Source organism: Onychostruthus taczanowskii, unplaced genomic scaffold, assembly GCF_017590055.1.
Source record: "Onychostruthus taczanowskii isolate IOZ18803 unplaced genomic scaffold, ASM1759005v1 scaffold11, whole genome shotgun sequence".
Classification (NCBI taxonomy): Eukaryota; Metazoa; Chordata; class Aves; order Passeriformes; family Passeridae; genus Onychostruthus; species Onychostruthus taczanowskii.
In genome coordinates, this window is record NW_024497629.1 from 9,338,544 (window position 1) to 9,360,946 (window position 22,403).

The 22,403-nt window shown below is 38.4% G+C and overlaps 2 protein-coding genes across 4 annotated transcripts in view; one reads left to right on the top strand and one right to left on the bottom strand.

Annotated features, from left to right (window-relative positions):
* CPSF3 (cleavage and polyadenylation specific factor 3) lies at positions 1 to 20,217 on the bottom strand. Of its 2 annotated transcripts, XM_041421129.1 has the most exons (18): positions 20,063 to 20,217; positions 19,446 to 19,509; positions 18,944 to 19,041; positions 17,856 to 17,984; positions 16,944 to 17,121; positions 15,272 to 15,361; positions 14,085 to 14,235; positions 11,672 to 11,847; positions 10,855 to 11,013; positions 9,948 to 10,094; positions 8,827 to 8,979; positions 8,311 to 8,419; positions 6,933 to 7,031; positions 5,793 to 5,887; positions 5,159 to 5,246; positions 3,057 to 3,126; positions 2,383 to 2,479; positions 1 to 429 (listed from the first exon to the last, which is right to left on the bottom strand). In XM_041421129.1, exons 1-18 carry the CDS (start codon positions 20,200 to 20,202, stop codon positions 328 to 330), a joined length of 2,145 nt encoding a protein of 714 aa, XP_041277063.1. In that variant the 5' UTR covers positions 20,203 to 20,217; the 3' UTR covers positions 1 to 327. The 2 variants fall into 2 exon arrangements, with proteins under 2 accessions (XP_041277063.1, XP_041277071.1); XM_041421137.1 differs by lacking the exons at positions 18,944 to 19,041; positions 19,446 to 19,509; positions 20,063 to 20,217 and having other exon boundaries at positions 16,944 to 16,993; positions 17,856 to 17,907.
* The window catches only part of ITGB1BP1 (integrin subunit beta 1 binding protein 1), an 8,637-nt gene continuing 6,448 nt past the window's right edge, over positions 20,215 to 22,403 (top strand). The window contains exons 1-2 of one of the 2 annotated variants that reach the window (XM_041421161.1): positions 20,215 to 20,269; positions 21,619 to 21,716. In XM_041421161.1, coding sequence (XP_041277095.1) covers positions 21,645 to 21,716 — 72 coding nt within the window. In that variant the 5' untranslated portion in view covers positions 20,215 to 20,269; positions 21,619 to 21,644. Of the gene's footprint in view, positions 20,270 to 21,615; positions 21,717 to 22,403 lie in introns of both variants that reach the window. The other variant, XM_041421154.1, reaches the window with a different exon arrangement.

Sequence of the window (22,403 nt, forward strand, 5' to 3'; positions counted from 1 at the left end):
TCCAATTTATCCTCCAATTGGTTTTAATATTCCAAAATACAAAACTCTATTTAATCTTTGTAATTCTGAATCAGATTAAGAATTATTTCTTGTATGCGCACATACGAGAACATATGCACACTCTGCCTGATTTAATTGCATCTATATGCACAAATGCAGTTCCTATGAGGTTGCTGATCCATTATATGAAATAACTCAGCACTTTCACATTCACAGCATCGAAACCTTTAACTTACTCAAGAAAAAAAAATATTTACTTGTAAAAAATAACTCAAATAAATTGAAAATTTAAAAGATTTTTTTAGACATCCTAAGTATCTACAGAGGTCAGTAGACAGGGCTGAGGGCATCATAAAGCCTCTGTGCTGCCAGTTCCACCATTTCACGAAGGGATTCGTCGTCTTCGCTTCCTGGCTCACAGTCAACTGTCTGGGAACAGAAAGAGAAGGATGTTTCACCACGGGGCACCGCACGCTCCCTGTCAGCATGCAAAGAATGCTCCAAGGGGAAACCAAAAAGCAGCCATGGGAATTATCAAGAGCAGCACTATATGTTTTTCACTGGTCTGCCAGCATGTAAAGGAGTTCAGAGAAGCCTCAAGCAAGTCCTGCTGAGGAGCAAGAAGCTTAATTTCGAGTCTTATGCTCAAAAGTGCTATATAAAATGCATTAAGTTTTGTGGATTACATTTGACTTGTTTTATCTGTGAATTCACTCACTCTGTATTAGGTTAACACTGCAAAACTTGTACAGGGACCACACTGATGTTCCCACACACATTATGACATTTACATAAAAATAATCCAAATAAATTAATTTTTTACTGAAAGAAATTTTCCTAGAGAAAGATGCCCACCCCAAACATGAAACTTGATCTACATTCCTGACTGCTGTACCTGAGAAACAAAGAGCAGCATTTGAGTAGTAATACTGTTCTTGGTCCTGTGGCCTTTCTAGACTCTAAGACTATACCTCCTTTAATTCAGTATTAACTTGTTACTCTTCTGATTTTTCCAACCATAAAGGTTTGGGAGGAGGAAAAAAGGCACTTAAAACAGCAAACCATTAAATGCACCACTAAATGCATTTAATGTTATCCAGCAATGTTACTGAAATCGTGTTACCTGTGAGAGCACTGTGTTAACATGGAAAAAAAACCCTCGTGTCCCGCCAGTCAGATCTACACTAAACTGCTTTTTATTTTAAAGCAAATAAAATTCTGTAAGACACATACACATGAAGAAGGACAGATCTGCCTTGTGAAATCTGGTTCACAATGGCACAAGTTTGCCATTGCCAACACAGACTGTACAGCAAGTAGTGCAAAGATACACCCTGTTGTAACTGAACTGCCACTGGGCTTTCTGGCAGTACACAAATCTTTTAACAATAATGACGTATTATAAAAATGAAATCAGACTTCTTGATTAAGCAGTATGCATCCTTTTCCAGTCTAGTTACTTTTTTCTTTATTTCAAGAGTTCTTTCACCAGTCCTGTATTTTTCTGTACTATGTACAAACTGAAATGTAGGATTTTTTATTGAAGAATTGAAAGGAGATGACACAAGTTGAGTGTTAACCACTGTAAGTCACTATTTTCTTAAGGTAATTAACATTCACTTGTTTTGCTTCAATAGGTAACAAATTTTTGGCAGGGGCTAACCTTTTCTTCTGGGTTTGCAGAACACTTAAAATATTTGTTGTGACCCCTTAAGCCTTAAGCATGTGAGAGGTGCTCCATGGAATGAACTTACATTATATTATTACTATGAATAGGGGCAATACACAAGCTATGTTTAACATGTTATTAGTAATGACAAAGTCAATATGTTAAAATGCTTAAGAACATGAAGGACATGGCTTTATCTATTCTTTACAGTTTTAAATTATTCAAATTACTAGGAGTGATGGCTTCTTAAAGCATCCTTCTAACATGCATGACATCAAATTCTGTAAGCTAGTAAATTAATAAAGTATTTCTTTTTGTGAGTATTTCAGGTTTCAATTTAGCTCCAAAAGGTGACAAAAAAATGACAAAAAAATTATTAACAACATTCCTACCCTGTAACTGTTCAATTATTCAGACTAGAGCCATGCTTTAAAAGCATGAAAAAAATTTGTGGGTTAACTCTCCTACAGTTTCTCTTCTACAATCTTTATTCCTTTTTTTTTTCATACAACTGAGCTGCTGAAAAATACTGTGTTTTTTTCCCAAATGTACTGCATTTGTTGCATAAACATTGCTAGCATTTTTTAGTTAAGAATACTCTCTGTTTTGATACCAAGTACAAAGCAAGTGAGTACAAGACAGTGCAGGCAGCCCTGTGTGCCAGACAGGAGAGTGCTGAACACAGCACACACAAACTGCTCTGCTTCACATACCCGAGTGTCCAGGGAAATGTTGGCAGTCTTTCCATCCACTGTGATGCACAGCACAGAGTCATCTTTGGAACTCACACAGTCCTCTCCAAACATGTCCCTAAAGCAAAGACCCAGGAGTGTAAGGTGTGGCCAAACAGCAAACTTAGGTTGTTCTATTAACCTTGGGGTCACTTTGTCAGGTGAGTATCACCTTTCAGCAACAAGTATTTAACTCATTCCAATGTAATTAAAAATATCAATATTTATTATGACACTGGGTATCAAATAACAGTAAGTATTTTAATAAAATAATCTCATCATAAACAAAGGGAAGGATTCATTTGATTTCAAAAGAGGCAAGATTTCTACACAAATAAAAGAATACACATCAGAGTAAGTTTTAAAAGAAATGTGATCCAAAGTTGTTTTCATTAACCATTTGTAGCATAACTTTCAGAGACAACTTAAAAATCTACTTTTGGAAGACATAAATAGGCCCCGTATTCAAAATTGTAATGATGCTGAGAATTTTTTAGTGTACCTCTTTCTTTACTTAATTCCTGGTCTTCACAGAAATTAGACTGAAGTAAATTTGCATGAAGTATTTTTACATAACTATCTTTAAACCTTTTTATACTAAGACTGTTCTATTTATGTGGCTAACATTGCTCTTAGAAAAATATACAGCAACTTACTGAAGCATGATCTCCATTCTCTTCCTATATACATCCATATCTATTTTTTTGGAAATCTTACTTACTGCAGCTGAAAAGAAAAAAAAAAAATACTTTCAGACATTTTCTGGGAGCGAAAAATGGCTAATTGATAGATGCTGTTCACAAACTGACTTTCCTGAAAACAATTAAAAAAAATTATGTATGTTTAAACAACTCATTAAAAAATGTATTTAAAAAATTAGTCAAGGAAATGCATACATTTCCATTATATATTCCTGTTCTCGTCATATTTTAAAGTGAAAAATTTCACAATTCACACTCTGACTTTTTACTTCTCCTGTTTATTCTTAACACTCATTGCATCTCACATATCCTTTACTTAATAGAGAAAATAATTTACTTTTATCAGCTGTTTATAATGCCTCCATTTTCTCTTATTACACAAAACTACCACATCATGGAGGCTGGGAGCATGCAGAGAATAAAATAAAATAAAACTGGATGGTTTTGTTTTATACTGAATGTGAGCAGTAGTAATAAGCACAGACATTCCTGGAATATATTTCAGCATAGAGAAGTTGAAATACAAACAATACCTTTTTTTAGACCTGGTTTCAAAATTAAGAGGTAGTGTAAAACAAGTGATTTTCTTTTGAACATAATTATTTAAGTATTTGATTGCTAAAGAGTCAGAAGTCTGTAGGAAAGGGCAGTTGTGAAAATTGCTACCTTTTTCATTGATGGATACAAAAACTTTAAGTCTTTTGAAAAACTGGTTTTATGTACTTCTAAATCAGCTGAAGAGTTCAGAACACAGTGGTAGTAAGTTTGAGTAATTCTTCGAAAAATTTTAAAACTGCCAAGTGACTGAGCTTAAACCTTAATAATAATAAAAAACCCTGAATAAATATATTAAAATTTACCATTCCTTAGATAAGATGCAGTAACTGAATGTACTAAGCAAGATATAATTTTATCCTGGGAATGAGGTAAACACAGGCACATGGTCAGCTAAGCAACAATAACTTAAGATATTTTAATTTGATCTCTTTTGATCCTGTGTACATACCCTAAAATACACAACTGCAAGAATTCTTTCAAATGTTTTTACCCCAAATAAGAACAAAAAAAATCCTGAAAGAAGCCACACCTGAGATTAGCAGACAAAATCAGCAACATAAAACAACGTGGGAGATAATGCTAAAAGGCCCATAAAAATACAAAGAATTAATTTCAGGGTGGTAGAGGGTGGAGAATCTAGATACTGTCACTAACAAATAATACAGAGAAAGTGTGGACTACGAAAAAACAGACAGATAAAACAGATATTACAAGAAGAAATAAAAAAAAAATATCAGGCAAAACAGCAAAACGTCTTTTCCATCTGTATAAAAAAAAGAAAGAAAGAAAAAAGAGGAGGTCAAAGTATCATTCAAAAATAACATTTCTATTTTTGGTTAGTCTCACAGAGCAGAGCATGAGGACATGGCCAGAAGGGCTTATACAGTGAAAATTATCACAACCAAGATCAGAACATTACACTCTGAATTTGCATGGGTCAAGGTGACTGGAAAATCTTAATCCCCAAACAAAGTAAGAACTGTTATGGGAATTTATAAACTCAGGTGAAAGGATTTTTAACAAATGTGTTGAGTCAGGTATGGGACTAAGCCCCTAAGGAACACTGACTGCTATTATACGAAATTATTAAAATATATAATAAAAAGACAAGAGAGATAATCCAGTGAAAATATCTGTCCATATCGAATCATAGGCCTGGATTGGGCCATAAAAAACTTAATCACTTTAGTTTTTTTGTACAAGGTTTAAAACTTATTTTGAATAAGGCCATGTTTTCCACAGGCAGTTATCAGTTGCCATTTAAGAGAAAGTTTCAACAAATGGACATGTCACAAATAATGAAGACCAACCTGTAATTCTGTTTTTAAGTAGCAAATTTTACTCCCTAGTAAGTTCCATAAAACAAGGAAATACAATAAAGGGACTGCAATCTATTGGAAGGCATTATTTCCCTCTAAGCTTGACGTAAAAAAAAAAACCAAAAAAACCAAAAAAAGGAAGAAATGCCTCAGTTCAATAAACAAACACTGAACTTATACCTTTCTGTATTTTGGGATTTGACTGAACTTCCAAGATCACTGTTGTCACAGTGTCTGCATACATATCATTAGCAGGATTTGCCACCCACTAGAAGACAAAAAAAAAAATCATGGTTTAGACTGAGTGAAAAATGCAACATAAAGACAATATAACATTCATTGCATTCTCCTTTTTGCTTTTCTCTGAATTCCAGCTTCAAATGACTGTCACACATTTCACACCAAATGATTAACTACTTTTAACTGGGTGCACTCTAGTAACTTCCCATGAAATACTTAAGCTTTTGAATGTTTCTGAGCATGTTTACAAAATAATTAATTACCACAACTCTTTGGGGGAGGAAGAAACACCATTTGATGCTATTTCCAATTACTATCTGCCAAATTAAAAAAGGGCACCAAATCTGCAATTATACTCATGAGATACAGCAAAAAAACCCAACAGGCACTGGATAAATCAAATACACACATGCACACAGGACCACAGCTCAAAGGGACCTTTGTTCGAGCCTTTGCTCTACTTGTCGTACAACAGAAAACTCCTTAAAACATTGAATTCTGCATGGCATCTCTATGGTATTATTTTGAAGAAACTGGAGAACAAAATACTTCTTTCTCCCTCACCAATGCCCACCTCAAGGACTACCATGCCTGGTTCCTGGATCACAGTAATATTTTTGAAAACCTTCAGGGCTGGTTTTTGTTGGATTTCTATTTCTTCTACATCACCTAAGGAGTGACAACAAATGGTTAGCAATAATGAAATTATACTGGAATATTCACATAAGAAAATAAGTCAGTTTAAGAATAGGAGGGGTTGTCTGTTATCATAACTGCTCAGAGGATCTCACAAAATGGAACACCATACTCTTTTTCCTTACCTGATAATAGTCTTTGTTCTGGATTGCTTGGGGTTTTTTTTATTAGTTAATTTTGGCCACTAAACTTGGTTTGAATTCTTTTATTTGACTAGCTTAGTACACGGAGTGAGTACACCAACAAAAAAGAAAACACATGAGGAATTTAGTTAATTCTGCTCTATTTGCAGAAGTAACCAGCTCTTGCCCCCTGAAAGGATAACCCATTGCTCACATAAGCATAGGGTTTAAATGAAAAGCACTTGTGTGCCTGGTAGCACTTGGGTTATGAGACCTGAACCGCAACTGAATATAGGGGTTCTCTTCACTACTGACATGAATTAGATTCTGACACTAGAGAATTAAAAAAAACTCTGAGCTTTAAATCTGGGAAAGGAATCTGCAGTGTGTGTGTACCTAGGATAGGAGCTGCCCCTAACCCTTGAGAAAGCCAGAGAGAGGCACAGGGGACCATCCCAGTGTCAGGTTTAAATGGCTTCTCATCCAGGAAAAGCCAATTTGTGCCTCTTGGGGAGGCACACAGGAGGCTGCCTGCCACAAAGGAGGGCAGAGCTCTTGTTTTGATTAATTGGATGGCATTCCATCTGGGGCTAGAGATACCAGATCAATAAATAAAGTTTCCATTGGAGTGGCCAGAGCACTCACTTTGAGGGGTTGACAGAGACAGAAATCAGTCTATGCTCTATACTGCTATATGCTCATCTCTTTGTAATATGAGTGCAGTAGAATCCACCCCCAAAGCTGTCACACTCATGAACTGGATCTGGCAGAAGCTGCACAGTCTAATGAAAGCTGTAAAATACAAAGAAATCTCCCCTCAGAAGACCTCTGAAGACTGGAAGCTGTTGTAAAGGCTGGCCAGTGTACATCATGGCCGTGTCCTCCCCAGCACGCACCGGTGAGTTTCTGCAGCTGGTAAGAGAGCAGATTGAAAGGGCCCGTGTAGGGAATGGCCTGTGTCTGCGTCACTGTGCTCATCGCCAAGTCCGTGTAATCTGAAACCATTTTCAATAAGCGCACGTTAAAAATCAGCCCTCTGAATTTACTTTCTAATAAACAGAACTGCCATTACAGATAAACAATAGCATTGATACGTTTAAGACAAGGGGGCTGAAAAGGGCAATTTGTAAAGAGGGAGGTGGAACACCTGTTGTAAGATAAATAATGTATTTGTGGTTAGGTATCACCGGCTGGGGGCTATGTACAAATCATGAATGGGATGGGACTGTCAGGAACGTGCCTTGAGCTGCTTTGTTTTCCAGCATCAGTCTCATTACATGGTCATGACAATGGGAAGATGCCATCAGCTCACATCCCAGGATGCAGACCCAGAACTTAATGTTACAACTTAAAAGTTTTTTGACCAATCACACAAAGCAAAAGCACATTGGCAGTAGTTCTATCCAATCACTATAAGCACATGTACCTTGGTTAAAACAATGCTTATTTCGAATACAATACCTGCTTGTAAGCCTTAAAACACAATGCATAGAGCTCCATTATTAAGCTTAGAACTTCCTAATATCTTGCCAGATATACTTTTCTGCAACTTAGGGAGTTATTCTAGAGAAGTACTAATAAACAGACCATTGTTCCATTTGTCCTTACTTTTCTACTTCTTACATAATTTTTTCTGCTGACTGATCTTATGGCTACTGCTTAGCTCTAATCACAGTTCTGCTGTCTCTGATGCCTGCCTTTTGCAGCTTTCCCCAAACCCTCTTATTTTATGGATTCCCACAGTTAGGAAACCAGCCTGTTTTATTATCTTGCCTATTAGAGACAAACAATGAACTAGGGCAGCAGAACTGCTTCCCCCCAAGCTCTTCTGACCTCAGATTCAATTCCTCTTCTATTCTGAGAATAGATCAACTCCCCGAGTAATAAAAAGCACAGGAGGACTACGCAAATATTTTCTGTATTCTGTACCTTTCTACACTAAAAACTAAAGACATTTTAGAAAATGGTAGGACTTGACTGAGGTGTTTTCTGGTTCTCAGCGGAATGTTTTATGCATATTCTTTCAGAGGAAAAAGGTTTTAAGTAACCAGAAGGGAAATGGAATCTTGCTTCTTTTCTGTTAGAGAAAGATTTTAAGTTTGAGTGAAGAAGTTAAATGCATTTCATCTCACTACAATAGTTCAGAACTTATAAGAAAAAATAAGAAATAAAACTAAGATGTTCACTAATTGCTTATGAAACACAGAAGTTTAAGTGTTTTAATGACACAGTAAGTTTCAATTACCCACTGATCACATGACTGTCTGTACTTACTAGAGAGGTCACATGGAGAAAGGATGTGATAGTTAAAATTTCTTTTAACTAGGATTCCAGAAATTCTCTGTCCTTGCTCTGGTTTCTTATCTGCTAAAGATCCCATCACCTGGAGAGAAAAAACACATATAGTGCAACAAAGCCATCTGAAGCATTCACAGCTTCAAGTAATTATGGAGATGAAATACGCTTCTCTCAGAAAAATCAGAGTATAAAATTAACTCTGAAAACAAAAGAAGGTCAGAGTAACCTAGAAACTTTGAGACATAACACAAAAAAAGTTTGTAAGAGTGAAGAACCAAAAAAACCCCCAAGACAAAAAAAAAGCCCAACCTCAAAATAAAAACCCCTGAACCAAGCCACAAATACAACTAAACAGAAAACATTCACATACTTTGAGACACTGGACAACACGCAATTTGAAATCAATTAAAAATAGAGGCTACAAAGATAAAGCACAGTTTTCACACCAGAAGAAAATACTGTTCTACATATAAGAAAACATGAATTTCATACCTTGGCAAGTTTTTCTCCTCTGAAGTTTAATGTCACAGCTTCAGTATTCCTAGGATTATGAACTTCTATATGAACTTCATCATTATCCTCATACTCCCGTATCAATGCTGCTTTCAATCTGGCCATTTCATTCTGCTCACCATGAACTAAAATCTAAAAAAATGACAGTTTTCTTTTTAGCGGAATTTATTTGTCCAATCAGACATGTTTAGTAAGCAAATTATCCAAGAAAACTGCCATATTCTATCTCCTCTTTATAAAAATGCAATTCCATGAGGTCACAGTGTAAGAAACATGAGCTCAATTACTGTTGTGTCTGTGAATTCTCTGCATTATTTGAGGGGTGGGATTTCACAACCCTGAGTATTAGTTGAAAAATCCATGCTACCAGAGTGCATTACAGAGATCCCACTTAAGTTTTCACACAAATATATTGTTGCGTTATGAAAGGGAAGTATTAATTTAAGTTCAACAGAAGTCAGTTAGCTTTGTATCTTTGTGTTTTCGTGTAGATATAAACATGCAATTCAAAGAGAATGCTTCACAGTTCACAATTTTCTTTGCCAAGTTAATTCTCCTCTCTTCTGTGATTTTTTTTCTTTCTTATCTGTGTTTGGACACTGTTTCACCACCTAGATCCCAGGTCCCAGATCCTAGTCGCCATTTTAACATTCTGGTACTTCATACCTTTTTCTTTCCATTATTTGCTCATGCTTTTCTCTCCAAGTGCTGCCTTTGTCTTTTGCTGTCTGCACATACCTTCAATCGATGTTTTCTTATTTATTTCAGGGCCAAATCCAGTGTACTATTCCAATACCAGCATCCCCAACTTAACATTGTCCCATACTGCATCTTACTTCCCAAACCACTGCTGAAACAGATTATGGCCTACACCATTGTCTGGAAAGTCATCCCCAGGGATCTCACGTGCAAACACTCGAGAACAAGTTGATTTTTACTTTGCTAAGATACCTTGGCAAAAATGATTAAAATCTCCACCTTTAATTATTCAAAGCACAGGGATGCTGCCTACTGCTAGACAGCAGTCCCTGCCTTGACTCAAGGCTGTGAGCTGGTTTGATGAATACCACTCTGGAGAAAAGGGCAGCATGGATACTGACCACATGTGGAGGCTTCAGAGCCCGGATAAATTCACTGGTTTGTTGATAATCTGTGTGAGCAGAGAAAGAAATATAATCCACAGACATCTTCAGTGGGAGTTTTTGCCCTGACATAGTTGTGATCTCTTCAGGTTCAGACATGATGTGCTGGAAAATAAAAGGCATCATAATTAAAAAAAGTAAAGCCTCCTACACATACCTTATAACTAATGCTTTACATTTCAAAAATCAATGAAATAATAGTGGCAGCCATGTTAAATGTGAAGCAGTGAAAAAAAGCTCTCAAATTTTCCAGAACACACACTCACACATGAAAAACACATGCACAACACACACCATTTCATCTTGTGCATTCGCAGCAGATCTGGGGGCTCACCCTTCTTCCAGATAAATCTCTCTGACTTGTATCAAAACAGTAACAAGTGTGTTATTTCTATCTCTAAAGGCAAAATTAAATGCTGTGGTTGCTCTTAGCTGCTGGAATTTGAAAGGATTTCATTCCCTACAGATGGTCAGTGGCACAAGGTGCACAAAGCAATCTGGTCTCTGACATGTAAGTAGTGTTAGACTTAATACTAGACTTCTCTAGAATTAGGATTAGGGCTACCTTCTTGAAAAATTAAGCAGTGGAGAGGACTAAAGTAGCAATCATTCCTTCTCATGACAAGATAACTGCCCCTAGAAAAGATTATTCTATATAAAATCAATGCAAATGACCATATGCAAATTGTCTGTACTTTTCATTAGTATTAGGCAAAAGCAATCAGTTTTAACTACATACTCATACATACCCAACAACAATCTCAGTAAATCAAAAAAACAAAAACACTTCCTATTGACCAGTTCTTTCAAAACCTAACATGAATGCTATCTGTAATTAAGAGGTTGTGGTGCATCAGCAACTCACCTTAGCAAGAGTTCCTTCCACGCAGTACCCTGCAATAATGACTCCATTTCTCTTATCTGTGCACCAGCTCTCAAACAACTCCCTGGATAAGCCACTCTGCATCATACCTGGGGAAGCCATCACAACACTGGGGCCAATGTCATCAAAGTGGTCCATACTCTAGAAAGACACAGTGAGAATATCAGTTACCACAGCTCACTTAAACCAAGGACAGCCCAGCTGCACTCTTAAACTACATACAAGAAGGGCCCTGCATTCACAGATTATACTCCATCCTCACAAAAAGTGCCCTTTGCGGGAAAATTCATCTTACTCATACCCACAGGGAGTAAACTGCAAGCACAGGGATCTGAAGTGGAAAAAATGTTGGGGCATAAGCTTCCCTCAAACAGCCCTCTAAGCACTGGGACAGCAGAAAACTCAGATATAAACCTGCACCTAATCAATCTATTAGGATAATAAGGATATTGATTGGCTCAGCTGACTAGAGCATGGTGCTAAAAACACACCAAGGTTGTGGGTTCAATCCCTGGAGGGGCCACTCACTTCAGAGTTGGACTCCACGATCCTTGTGGGTCCCTTCCAACTCAGAATATTCTGTGGTATTAGGTTATTAAACTTGCAAACTATTGAGCAAATATTCTGTCACATTCACCTTTTTGTAAGAATCTCAAGCTTACCTTCAGATTACTAATATGCTTGAAAACAAAAGGATTGTTGATGTTGATTTGCTTGCGGATTTTCAGGATATTAAACATGCAAACTATTGAGCAAATATTCTGTCACATTCACCTTTTTGTAAGAATCTCAAGCTTACCTTCAGATTACTAATATGCTTGAAAACAAAAGGATTGTTGATGTTGATTTGTTTGCGGATTTTGTCATTCATGGCATTGACGTAGGTCTGATAAACTGCCATACATTTCTTTGCCAAAGAGGAGGCATAGTATATGGGAATATCATGGAGTTCAGGATGATTCTGCCAGTATTCATCTAAAAACACAAAACAAAAAATAATAAAAAAGAACAAAACAAAAAAACCACCAAACAACAAAACAGAATTCCATCAGCGGGATTATTTATGAAGCGTGTGCTTCTCAGAAACATTAGTAATTCTTGTAAAACAGATTTACCAGTGGGCTTTTTCATTTTTAGTACAGAAAATCACCATCACAGCCTCTTTGCTTTCATCTGCTTTTCTAAAAGGCACCAGCTAGAACTATATACAACCAGTACAAACAAACAAACAGGCAAACAAACATGACAAAGGTGAACTTCAGGTCCTTTTGGCAGGTCAAATTTCAATCAACCACCACCTTCAGCTACAAGGTATAAAATATGCATGGTACTACACTGCAGTAAGTCTGTATTTATGACAACAGAAGCTTTATGACACTTCTACAACAAAGCTAAAATGTCCCTGTCAAATATTAATTATACATCCAGGGCCAAGGACATGTGCACACAGATTTGTTCGTGAGAATTCACTGTATGAACATTCTGTAAAACAAATCCATGGAGTTCAACCTGAGAAGGAATCACTCCATTACCAAGCCTGCCTTTACGTATAGCATCAACAGCTATATTTTACAAGCCCAACAGGAACAAAAACAAGGAAAGAGCCTCCATTAACCACAACTTATTTTATCATTGATGACAGTAGCCATGACCTTTCCTAAACACAAAGAAGAGATCTGAATGCAACTGTACAAATGTAACTTCTCAATTTTCCCATTTGGATACATTTCTGCTAGTCTGAAAGATATTTATGTTGCACAATTGAGACACAATAGTCCAAAAATAGAGGTACACTCTTTTGGCTGTATTTGTGCATTTACAATGACATTACAATGTGCTTTTACCTAACATTTCTGATTTGCAGGCAAAGCTGCTCACAACATTTCAGAGAGGCTCACTGCCATGGCTACCTTAATAAGCTCAGGTGCAAACAGCCAGTGAAAGACAACCAGTCACAAACTGAATTCATTATCATAATTTTCTACACCATAACACAGTATTTTATTTTTGTCATACAGTTGCAGAAAGAAGAAAAATAAACACAGAAGCCTGCAGGCTCAGCTGCATAGGCATGTGAGATGCAATTGCATTTTCTACCTAATTAAGCATCCAATTTGCATGTCTAGCTTTCCTAGATATATTTTCAAGCTGATCTTTAGAAACACAGTTTAATATCTACACACAGCAAAGAGAGGAAACAAATTACAACCTAATGGCCATATCAGGTTGAAAATGTTCAGTTTTTTATGTTCTCTATAAATGAAAAAAAACCCCTCCCAATCAATGAGAAGTAGTAAATAATTCTACAACATCAAATACTACCCCATGCCTAGATCTGAATTTCTTGTTAACATTTGAATAGACCAGTAAGACATTTTGAAAACAAACTAGTTTCTAATACTGAGCTAAACTGAAATGAAAAATAAGAAAGATTTCAAGCCGTTTAGGGAACACTTCATATTCAACATAAGCATTTTAAGCTTGAGATAGCTTTCTTTTGATCTTGCCAGTCTTTGAATGAGCAGAAAGACTAGTGAAAAAAAATCACGTAACACAGTACAAACTAAATGTGCTAAAAGGAGGAAAAGAGGCCTGGGAACAATTTACTCCAAAGCTGTTTTTTCTTAAGCACCTTGTAACAACTGTCTATATATTTTATGTGACGTAGCTTGTTGTGTTCATGGGTAGTTCTCACACTTACTTTTGTTCAAAAGCCTAATTTACTTTTCGTTATTATTAGGACTTCAGAAGTGTTAGAAGTGTCTTCTATGGTCTTCTAAGCTTTTCCTATAAAGAGTTTTCCATACAGGTTTGTAAATTAAAGTGCAAAAATAGCAGAACTTCAGAAGAAAATATACCCCTTTTTTAGCAGTACAGTTTAGGTAAAACAGTTGTTGTTGTAACTTCTTGTTATTTTTCTATTTGCAATAATTGTCCCTAATTGCTGAAATCATGATTCAGAAAGATTCAAAAGCCAAGCACATTTTACCACACCATCATCTCTTGCTTTCTAATTCTCCTATCCTACTTCATAAAGCAGAACTGCTGGTTGAACCTTCTGCATTTGAACAAATATGCATTATATACTAAATGACCAGGTAAATAACACACTGTAAAATGGCTGAAGAGTTCTTCAAGGAATTGTAATACCTGAAAACATTCTAAATCCCTTTCTGTGCCTTTCCATTAAGAGCAGCTGCGAAGGTGCATACCTAAGATTAGGAGCAGTTCTTGAGCTCGACCCAGGGCAAACACAGGGATGAGACCTCGGCCCCCTCTGTTGACGATGTCGTGAACGGTGTTGCAGAACCGCGCCTCCCGCTCCTCCCTCTTCTCATGAATGTGAGTGCCGTATGTGGATTCCTGCAAATGGGGGGACAGAGCATTGAAAGGGCTGACACAGACAGTAACTCCTCATCCTCTCTGAACCCAACAAAAAAAAGCAGGTAAACAGACTGGTGTTAACATGTTGGGGAGAGGAAGGAGAGAAGTCAAGGAGAGGGAAAAGTTTCCCCAAGTTCCCAAAACCACCCTGCCAAGGCAAATAACCAAAACTTCCCCGCTCCCAAATCCCTCCTAGCAATTTAGAGAGACAGATCCTGTTGGCACTGAAGAAGTTAGAGCTATTCATTTCAATGCTTCTTTTAAGAGGTTTCAAATTTAACACACTTATTTTCCTAACTGCAAATGCTGCCAGAGCTTTGATGATCACACAGACAGGGCCCACAGTGATATGGGCCATGGTTTGACCCCAGACTTCAAATACAGGAATTACACAAAACACAAGATTTTGATGTGACTTCAAATTAGACTACTAAGTTACAGAGAACAGCTAGAAGGGACACAGTAAATGAAATAATTTTAGAAGTTCACAGTGTTTGTTTCCAGCTAAAACTGTCACTTAAAAAGTTTCCCACTGAGCTGTTGTTTTCCAGTCATGGATTCAGAATAAAATAATTTCACTCAGAAAACAAAACAAAAATATAGAATAACACTCACGGCACCTCCACTGAGGACAAATTCTTAACATATCTGGAAGTAGGTTAGGATCTACTAAAAGAGATGTCTGGTTAAATTTGGGTTGGTTTAATGCAAGTCAAAATCAAATAAATCTCCCATCTTAGAAAGGTCTGTCTAGAGCCTCAAAGAGCTTCATCAGAAGACTAATAAAATGATAATTAGACTTTTCAATACAATGGGAAGCAATGTCAGAGTTCTGAACACCCAAGTATTTTGGATATTTAACACAAATCACTACCACTAATCTCCACTGTCTTTGCCATTCCGTTTTGGCTTCAGTCAAGTCATACGCCTAATTCATAATTACGACCAGAATAATTCATGATCACTAACATAATTCATAATCACTAACAGAAAGAAATAATTTTGCAAAACTTACAATTATAAGAATGTCAGGTTTAATATTGGGAATCTCAGCTGCCATCAGGTGTCTGTCTTCCTGCCTTGAGAAATCACCTGTATATAACAGCTGTTGGAGACAAAGAGAAGCAGGTGTTCTGGTTACAGGTTCAACAGTCAGCAGCCTTGAAAAGACTGTGCAAAGATGGTTTTAATGAATTTCTGATAAAAAGGTCAGCTGTACTTTAAATAAGACTTCTTATGTGAGCAGTGCTTACAATTTTAGGTCAACAGTACTACAAGTATTTAAACTTCAATAGGAAAGGTTTTTCAAGCAGTAACATCATTCCAACAAAATCAGGTAAACAATTATTAAGCTCTTATTTTTCATTTCAGATATCAAGGTGCCATTTCAGCCTTCTGTATACTTGCACTGACCACAAAGAAGTAAAAATAGACATAACATAAAATACAGCAACTCCTACAAGGAAGTAAATCAAAAATCAAACTGCATTTACATACCAGAATACAAATATAATGAATAACCCAATAAAATTATTTACTAAAAATTCTTCTAATATTTTCTGATACTAAAAAAAAATCCTGTAATATAATTGATTTTCCAAATGGAATAATCATGTTCCCCAATAAACCAAGAAGTAAGTTTTAATTGTTATTTATTTTTAATGGATTCTAAACTGCGGGGCGGAATGCAACTCTCTGCACCCAAATTGATGGTTTCAAAATTGACATGTTTTTATTTAACAATAATTCCACTGATAAAAATGTGAATAATAAATAACATACAGTCAGTGACAGCAGACACCTGGTCTGCCAGGTTACCTACAATCACAGGGAATTAATGAGAATAATGATATTAAACCCCAATCTATTTGAGTCATACATAGTAAGAGGGAAATCTTCATCATGCCTCAATCAGAAAAAAAATCAAAAAAAGAAGCACAGAGATCTAAATTTTCTTGTGATCATTGTAAACTCAGTTCTATTTCTAGGATTTTTTAAAAGTTAAAACTCATATAATTCTCCATCTTTATAAATCAAGAACCAACTCCTACTGGGCAGCAAGCCTCAGAACCACTTTCTCTCTTCCCGCTTCAGGGCTGTGTAAAACTTTCCTTGGACTGTGATTGTCCTGCTGAACTCCAATTCAGGAGATCCGTTTCAAGTATCTGGCTTTGGCAGAGTTCTGCCTGTGATTATACAATTTGCTTAATTCCTCTGTGCCTAAAATTAATAACAATCTTATTTCTTTAGGTACTTTAACACAGGAGTGTTATGGTAAAAATGTAACTCACATACATGGACAAATGCCATTTAAGAACTTGAGACAGGCAGACACGTAAGTGAGAATTACAGAAACAAACAGATTTTACTAAAATGCAGCTTCCACACAACTGCCTCAGCTACCACCTGCCTCTGATCAGCCCAGCAAGGGAAGCTACAAGTTTAGTGGTACTAAATCTGAGTCATGTCTCAGCCTCCCACACAATCCAAACATCTTACCTGATCTGTGTCACTTGCCAGCTTTAATCAATAGAAAATACATGTCCTAAGCCAAGGCCTCTCCCCCTGACCTGAGTCCAACTCCATTGGACAGCTCCAGCCACAGTGGTGAGGCATAAGAGACAATAATAATTAATGACTACATTAGTACTCAGGCTTCATTTCAACTTTTAAGAAAGAGAAAATACCTTCACACCAGCTATTTCAATCATAAACATGGCTGCTCCCAGAACGTGGCCTGCGTGGTAGCACCAGAATTTGATTCCTGCCACCTCTTTCACTTCATGGAAGTTGATGGTCTCAATCTTGTCCATGCTTTCTTCGAGGTCTGTTTCTGTGTACAGCATGTCATCTGCTGAGATGTTACTGCACACAAGTGAAATGGTTAAACACCAGCTCATCTGAACAGCTGGAAAAAACTTCCTGTGTTTTCCCCACTGACAGATTTCTATTCAGTAACACCATGTCTCCCATGTTAGAAATCAAGCCCAGCTACTCTAATGTAGCTCACTTAAGAAGAGTTAAAGTATCTTTCTTTTGAAAAGCCATGCCAGAAGAGTCTTTTCAGTTAAGAATCTCCTTTGTATTTCTCAAAAAGTTCCCAGCCCTGGGCAGAGATCTGCAATTTAGCTTGTAACAGTCCTCAAAAACCACATGGATCCATGCTTTTCATACCAGCCCAGAAGAAACAAGTTAAAAGAGGTTCATCAGGTTTCTGATCCAAGCTTAAAACAGCTGAGTTGAGATACACTCAAACCCACTGCACTCACATGGAAATCATGTGTCAAGGCATGAAACACAAGAAAACAAAAAACATGAGAGAGAAAAAAACCCCAACATGTAAGTAACAGAACCCTGTATATTTAATATGTGATCTGTCCTTGTCCTGAAGAGTAAATTGTATCTTTAGGAGCTTAAAATTCACCACAAACTATCCATGATTTAGTAAAATGATTCATTACTTCTAATCTGGTTATATGTAATGTTGCTACTTATGACAACATCCAGCTACTTTTGGCAGCTTCACCTTAAGTTTCCCCTTGGAAGGGGAAATAATAGGTGAAATAATTCAGGAAGAGACAGCTCACAGGTTAGCTTACCTGACTTTAACATAGTCTGAAAGAAGCCATCTGTAAATAGCTTTTGTGGCATGAGTCATAAATGTCCTTCCCTTAAAACTTGTTTTCTGTAAAAACCATGGCAAAGCCCCACAGTGATCTAAATGGAAGCTTAAAAAAGACACACAAATCCAATTAATACATTCATATTACACAAAACTAACATATAATATCTATAATTCACTACTTCACTGGACTAATATGGTGTCATGAAAATCCAGAAACAGAATTTTCAACCTTGTTAACTGTGCTGGTCTACATTGTGCAGACTAGTGACTAGAAACATGATCAAGAAAAGCTAAAACTAATAAAGGAAATTCTCCACTAATTGCCAATACTATACATCTGTAGTATTAGAAGTACCTTATTTTTGTAATTTCCATATATATTTAGAGGGAGAAAAGGAACAGGAACCAGGGACATCAAAGATACATGAAAGCTAAAAACACGATCCTAATTTTGCATGTTGCACACTACAGAATAAAACATGGACTCTGAAAATTAAATTAAATTATTTCTTCACACTTCTAATTTGACACATCTTAAGAAACTACTTTTGAAATACAGGTAGAACAAACATATACCACAAAAGCTCAGGATTTTATGGAGAGCTTTTTATTACTGATTACATAATTTAGAAATGGCTCTCCTTATCTCTCAGCCACTAAGCAATACATAAACCATATTCAAAACTTGCATAAGTCTCCAAGAACCTTTTCAATTCAAAGCCAATAGAGCAAAAAATACAACCAATATTCTTCTGCAGTCTTTGTGTAGAAAACTCACTCCACAAGCTATCACAATGGTGTGAGAGCAGGCCAGGCTGTAAAACAGTCAGAAACCACAGTGACCTCAGAGAAGAGCTGTAATGTCAACAGTGAACAAACATCCTCAATATTCAGTCCTTAATACTAAACGGAGATCCTTCAAACTTTTTTTAAAAACCTGGAAACTAGAGTTTTTCCCTACCATCTAAATAACACCTATTTTTCAGCCTCTCTTAATAACCTACAAGTGAACACAGCTCAGACCATGACCTCAAGTTATCTGTGCTTTTAGGTGCCACTTACTGACTAATAAGGAGGAGATCAATCTCAGCTGGATCTATCAAATCAATGTAAGGAAGAGCATCCATTCCTTCCAGCCCAGGATGGATTCCACAGTCAAGCTGAAAAATGAAAGAAAGTTAAAGTTTCTAATAGAATGTATAAAAAAACCCTCTTCCATCTTGGTCTGTAATATAGTTATTAGTGACTGGTAACTTTTAGCATCACAAAAAATAAGTTTTTTCTTCATTTACTATTACTTTTAGCATTGGATTTCAAGCAGAATATTTGGGTTGGAAGCACATACATTCTGTATGGGGAGAGGATTTTATTTTACAGCACAGCCTCTGTGATGCCTAATGTCATACATACTACACTGCTCCAGAAGGCTACAGAATGTGCCTTTTCTAGAACCACGTCTGACTTCAGAGCAGAGGCTGATTTTAACCCGCAACATTTCAGGTCATTTCGGTGATCTGAAGTAGCACACTGAGAGGGCATACAAACACATCCATGCAATAATTACCATTATTTTTCTTCCTTTAAACTCCAGAATGATGCATGACCTTCCTACTTCTTGGCCAGCCCCTCTGCAAAGGGATATCAAAGTCATGAGGACTGAAACAACCCACTACCCACTCCGCACCGATGCCTTGACTGGGATCACTTCTCACTGTACAAATAACAACTGCACGGCCCTTTTAAGCTCAGCTATCCAAAATACATGAACAGCTGTACTTATCCCAAAGGAAACGAGGCCCAACATAACGCAGCAGAAATTTAAAAAAAAAAAAAAAAAAAAAAAAAAAAAAAAAAAACAAAAACCAACCAAACTATTTAAGGAACTTATTTTGGCCTTTTTTTTTTTTCCCCTGAGCACACGAGTCTCAAACTAAATACTATTGACACGTGCAATTAAAGTAACAAATCGGGCCGAATAAGCCTGGAGTAGCAGCTCCATGCTGTCCCAAAAACAGCGCTTGTGGGAACGCTACCACCAACACCCTCAGCCTGCAGCGGCACCTTCACCAGGGAAAGAGGCGGCTCCCGGCGGCGCTGCCGCTGCCGCTGCCCCGGCCCCGGCCCCGGCCCGCCCCGGCCCGGCCCGGCCCCCCGCGCCCCCCGGCTCCCCCGGGCGCTCACAGGGGCCGGATGAGCAGCTGGTCGCTCTCCTCGGCCGGGATCAGCGCCTCGGCTTTGCGCTTGGCCGCCATGGCGCCGCGCTCCCGCCGCCTTCCGCCGCCCCGCCGCGCCTGCGCCGCCCGCGCGACCCGGAACGGCATCGGCGGCAGCGGGAACGGGAGCGAGATCGGGATCGGCAGCGGGAAGTTGAGGCACCCGGCGCGCCCGGTGAGCAGCGCCCACATCGCTCTGTCACTTTTCGGGTTATCGGCCGGGGACGGAGGGAGGAACGGGGAGAGAAGTGAAGGCGGGATGCGGTGCTGCCCGGCCCGGCTTCCCTGGCCGCCCCCTGCACCCGCAGGAGCAGAGATGCTCCGCGGAAAGCCCGGGGGCTATGAGGGCCCGTGTAACGCAGCCGGCTCGCCCGGGAGCAGCGGGTGCGGAGCCTCCAGGGAGCCGCTGCAGGGCCGGCAGCGCTCCCGGAGCGGCCGCGGGCGCTGTGCGGGAGGCGCCGGCACATCCCTGCTGGAAGCCGGGGCTCGGGGCTGTGCTGGACACCGCCCCGCCCTGCGCCCCGCTGGCTCCCCTCAGTGGCTTTTAGTCCGCCAGGGACCCCGTGTTTGCTTGGTGGCGGAACAGCGGCGGCCTAGGGACTGGGACCCCTCACGGCATCGCTCGTCTAAGCTCCGCCTCGTGCTTCTTTATTTTCTGCAGCATGAGCCGTCTTCCGTAGGTTGTCATCATGCATTGTCCTCTTTCTTCCACCTGCTCAAAGTTTCTGAAGTTTTGTAATGAAAATAGTTCGTCTGTGAAGCTGATAAATAGGGCTTGAGAGAAACGGGGAGCCAGCATCCTGTTGCTTGACAGTGGGCAGCCAAAGCTGAAGTGAAGCGAGTGTTAGTGGGGCAGGCACGGGAAACAGGGCCCTGGAATCCTCTCAGAACTGCCAGGAGCTCTGTTCTAACGCAATAAATGTACCTCGCATTTTGCTTAATTTTCAGGAATATCTTAAGTGGTAATGGCTGCTCCTGGGAGTGTTCCAGTCAGTAGTTGTTCAGAAGTAGGTTGGGGTTGGGATTCGGCGTTTTTTTGTGGTTTTTTTGCTTGGTTGTGGGGGGGTGTTTAGTCGGGCGGTGGCAGGGGAGGTAGATTTTGCTTTTTGTTTTGTTTTACTGGATACACGGTCGTTGCAGCAGGGAATGTGTTGTGTCCACTTTATGGGGCACTTAGATTGTACTCACAAATAAAAATCACCTAACATTTAGGTGGGAATAAATTTTAAATGTTGCCTTGTTTCTAAATCTGTCTATGCATTAGAAACTGACCTTTGCAATATGGTGTAAACTAGGTAGCTTTTTTTGGCAATTCAGAAGGATAGGGAAGTTTTAGCAGAGAGCTTGAGGAACTTTCCCCAGTCACGCATGAAGAGTACCAGAGTAAAATTCCTACCTCCATTCACAGAGTCCTGAGCAAATTTCCAGTTTTGGTCCACTTTGGACACAGTCACTGGTATTTGCCTGGACCTCCTTCCCTTGATGATTTGAAAGACTTTAATTTTAATTTTTTTTGCTTAGAAGATCTTCTTTGATCCAATTATGAAAAAATGTTTAGAAAAGGAAAAAAGCGACACAGCAGCAGCAGCTCACAGAGCAGTGAAATCAGCACTAAAAGCAAGGTAAGCTGGATCTGGTGTTTATTCACTTCGTGAAGCACTTGGGTTTGTTCAAGTTAACAGTTCAGTGGTTCGCTTGCACTGATGGTAGGGTGTGATTTCCATAAAATGCCATGTTCCACAAAGAGAACTTTCTACTTCCATTCCTCAGACTGTGTTATGAGAGTTAAAAATACCTATCAGTCATAAAGCCCATGTATTCTGAGATCAATCCTCAGTCACTTCCACAGTGAATTGCACAAACACAAGATTTTCTCGCAGCACATAGAAAGGTTTGAAGGAAAAATTAGTACATTTGTTCTTAAATTTTGTCTTTAAGAACAGTGCCTGGTGCTAGGTGCCAAGAATAGGTTTATTCTTCAGTACTTTTTGGTTTCTCAGTATCTCTAAAAGTATTCTTAATTTTGAATAATGTGTTTGTTTTGTCTGATTGGTTTTAGAATGATCACTTGAATATTCTGGATTTTCTAAGGTGCTGTTTCTTTTCCCCTGCACTGCGATGTTATTTTAAGTATTGGTGACAAGCATGTAGTTGTCAATTTCTTCATGTAAAATTGCAGTACCAGAAAAATTTGGACATAACCCTAAGGTTTATTTTTCCTTTTTCCCTGGACATAACCTTAAGGTTCGTTTTATCTTCTTCTGTCATTTCCTCCTTCTTTCAAAATATCTGTGGACTTCTCAGTGGTT

Coding starts and splice junctions, on each gene's coding strand:
- CPSF3 (XM_041421129.1), bottom strand. CDS start 20,202: ATGCCGTTCCGGGTCGCGCGGGCGGCGCAGGCGCGGCGGGGCGGCGGA. Junction 14,236..15,271: donor AACCTGACATTCTTATAATT/GTAAGTTTTGCA, acceptor CCCCATTTGCAG/GAATCCACATACGGCACTCA. Junction 5,888..6,932: donor CCAGCTGCAGAAACTCACCG/GTGCGTGCTGGG, acceptor GTCACTCCTTAG/GTGATGTAGAAGAAATAGAA.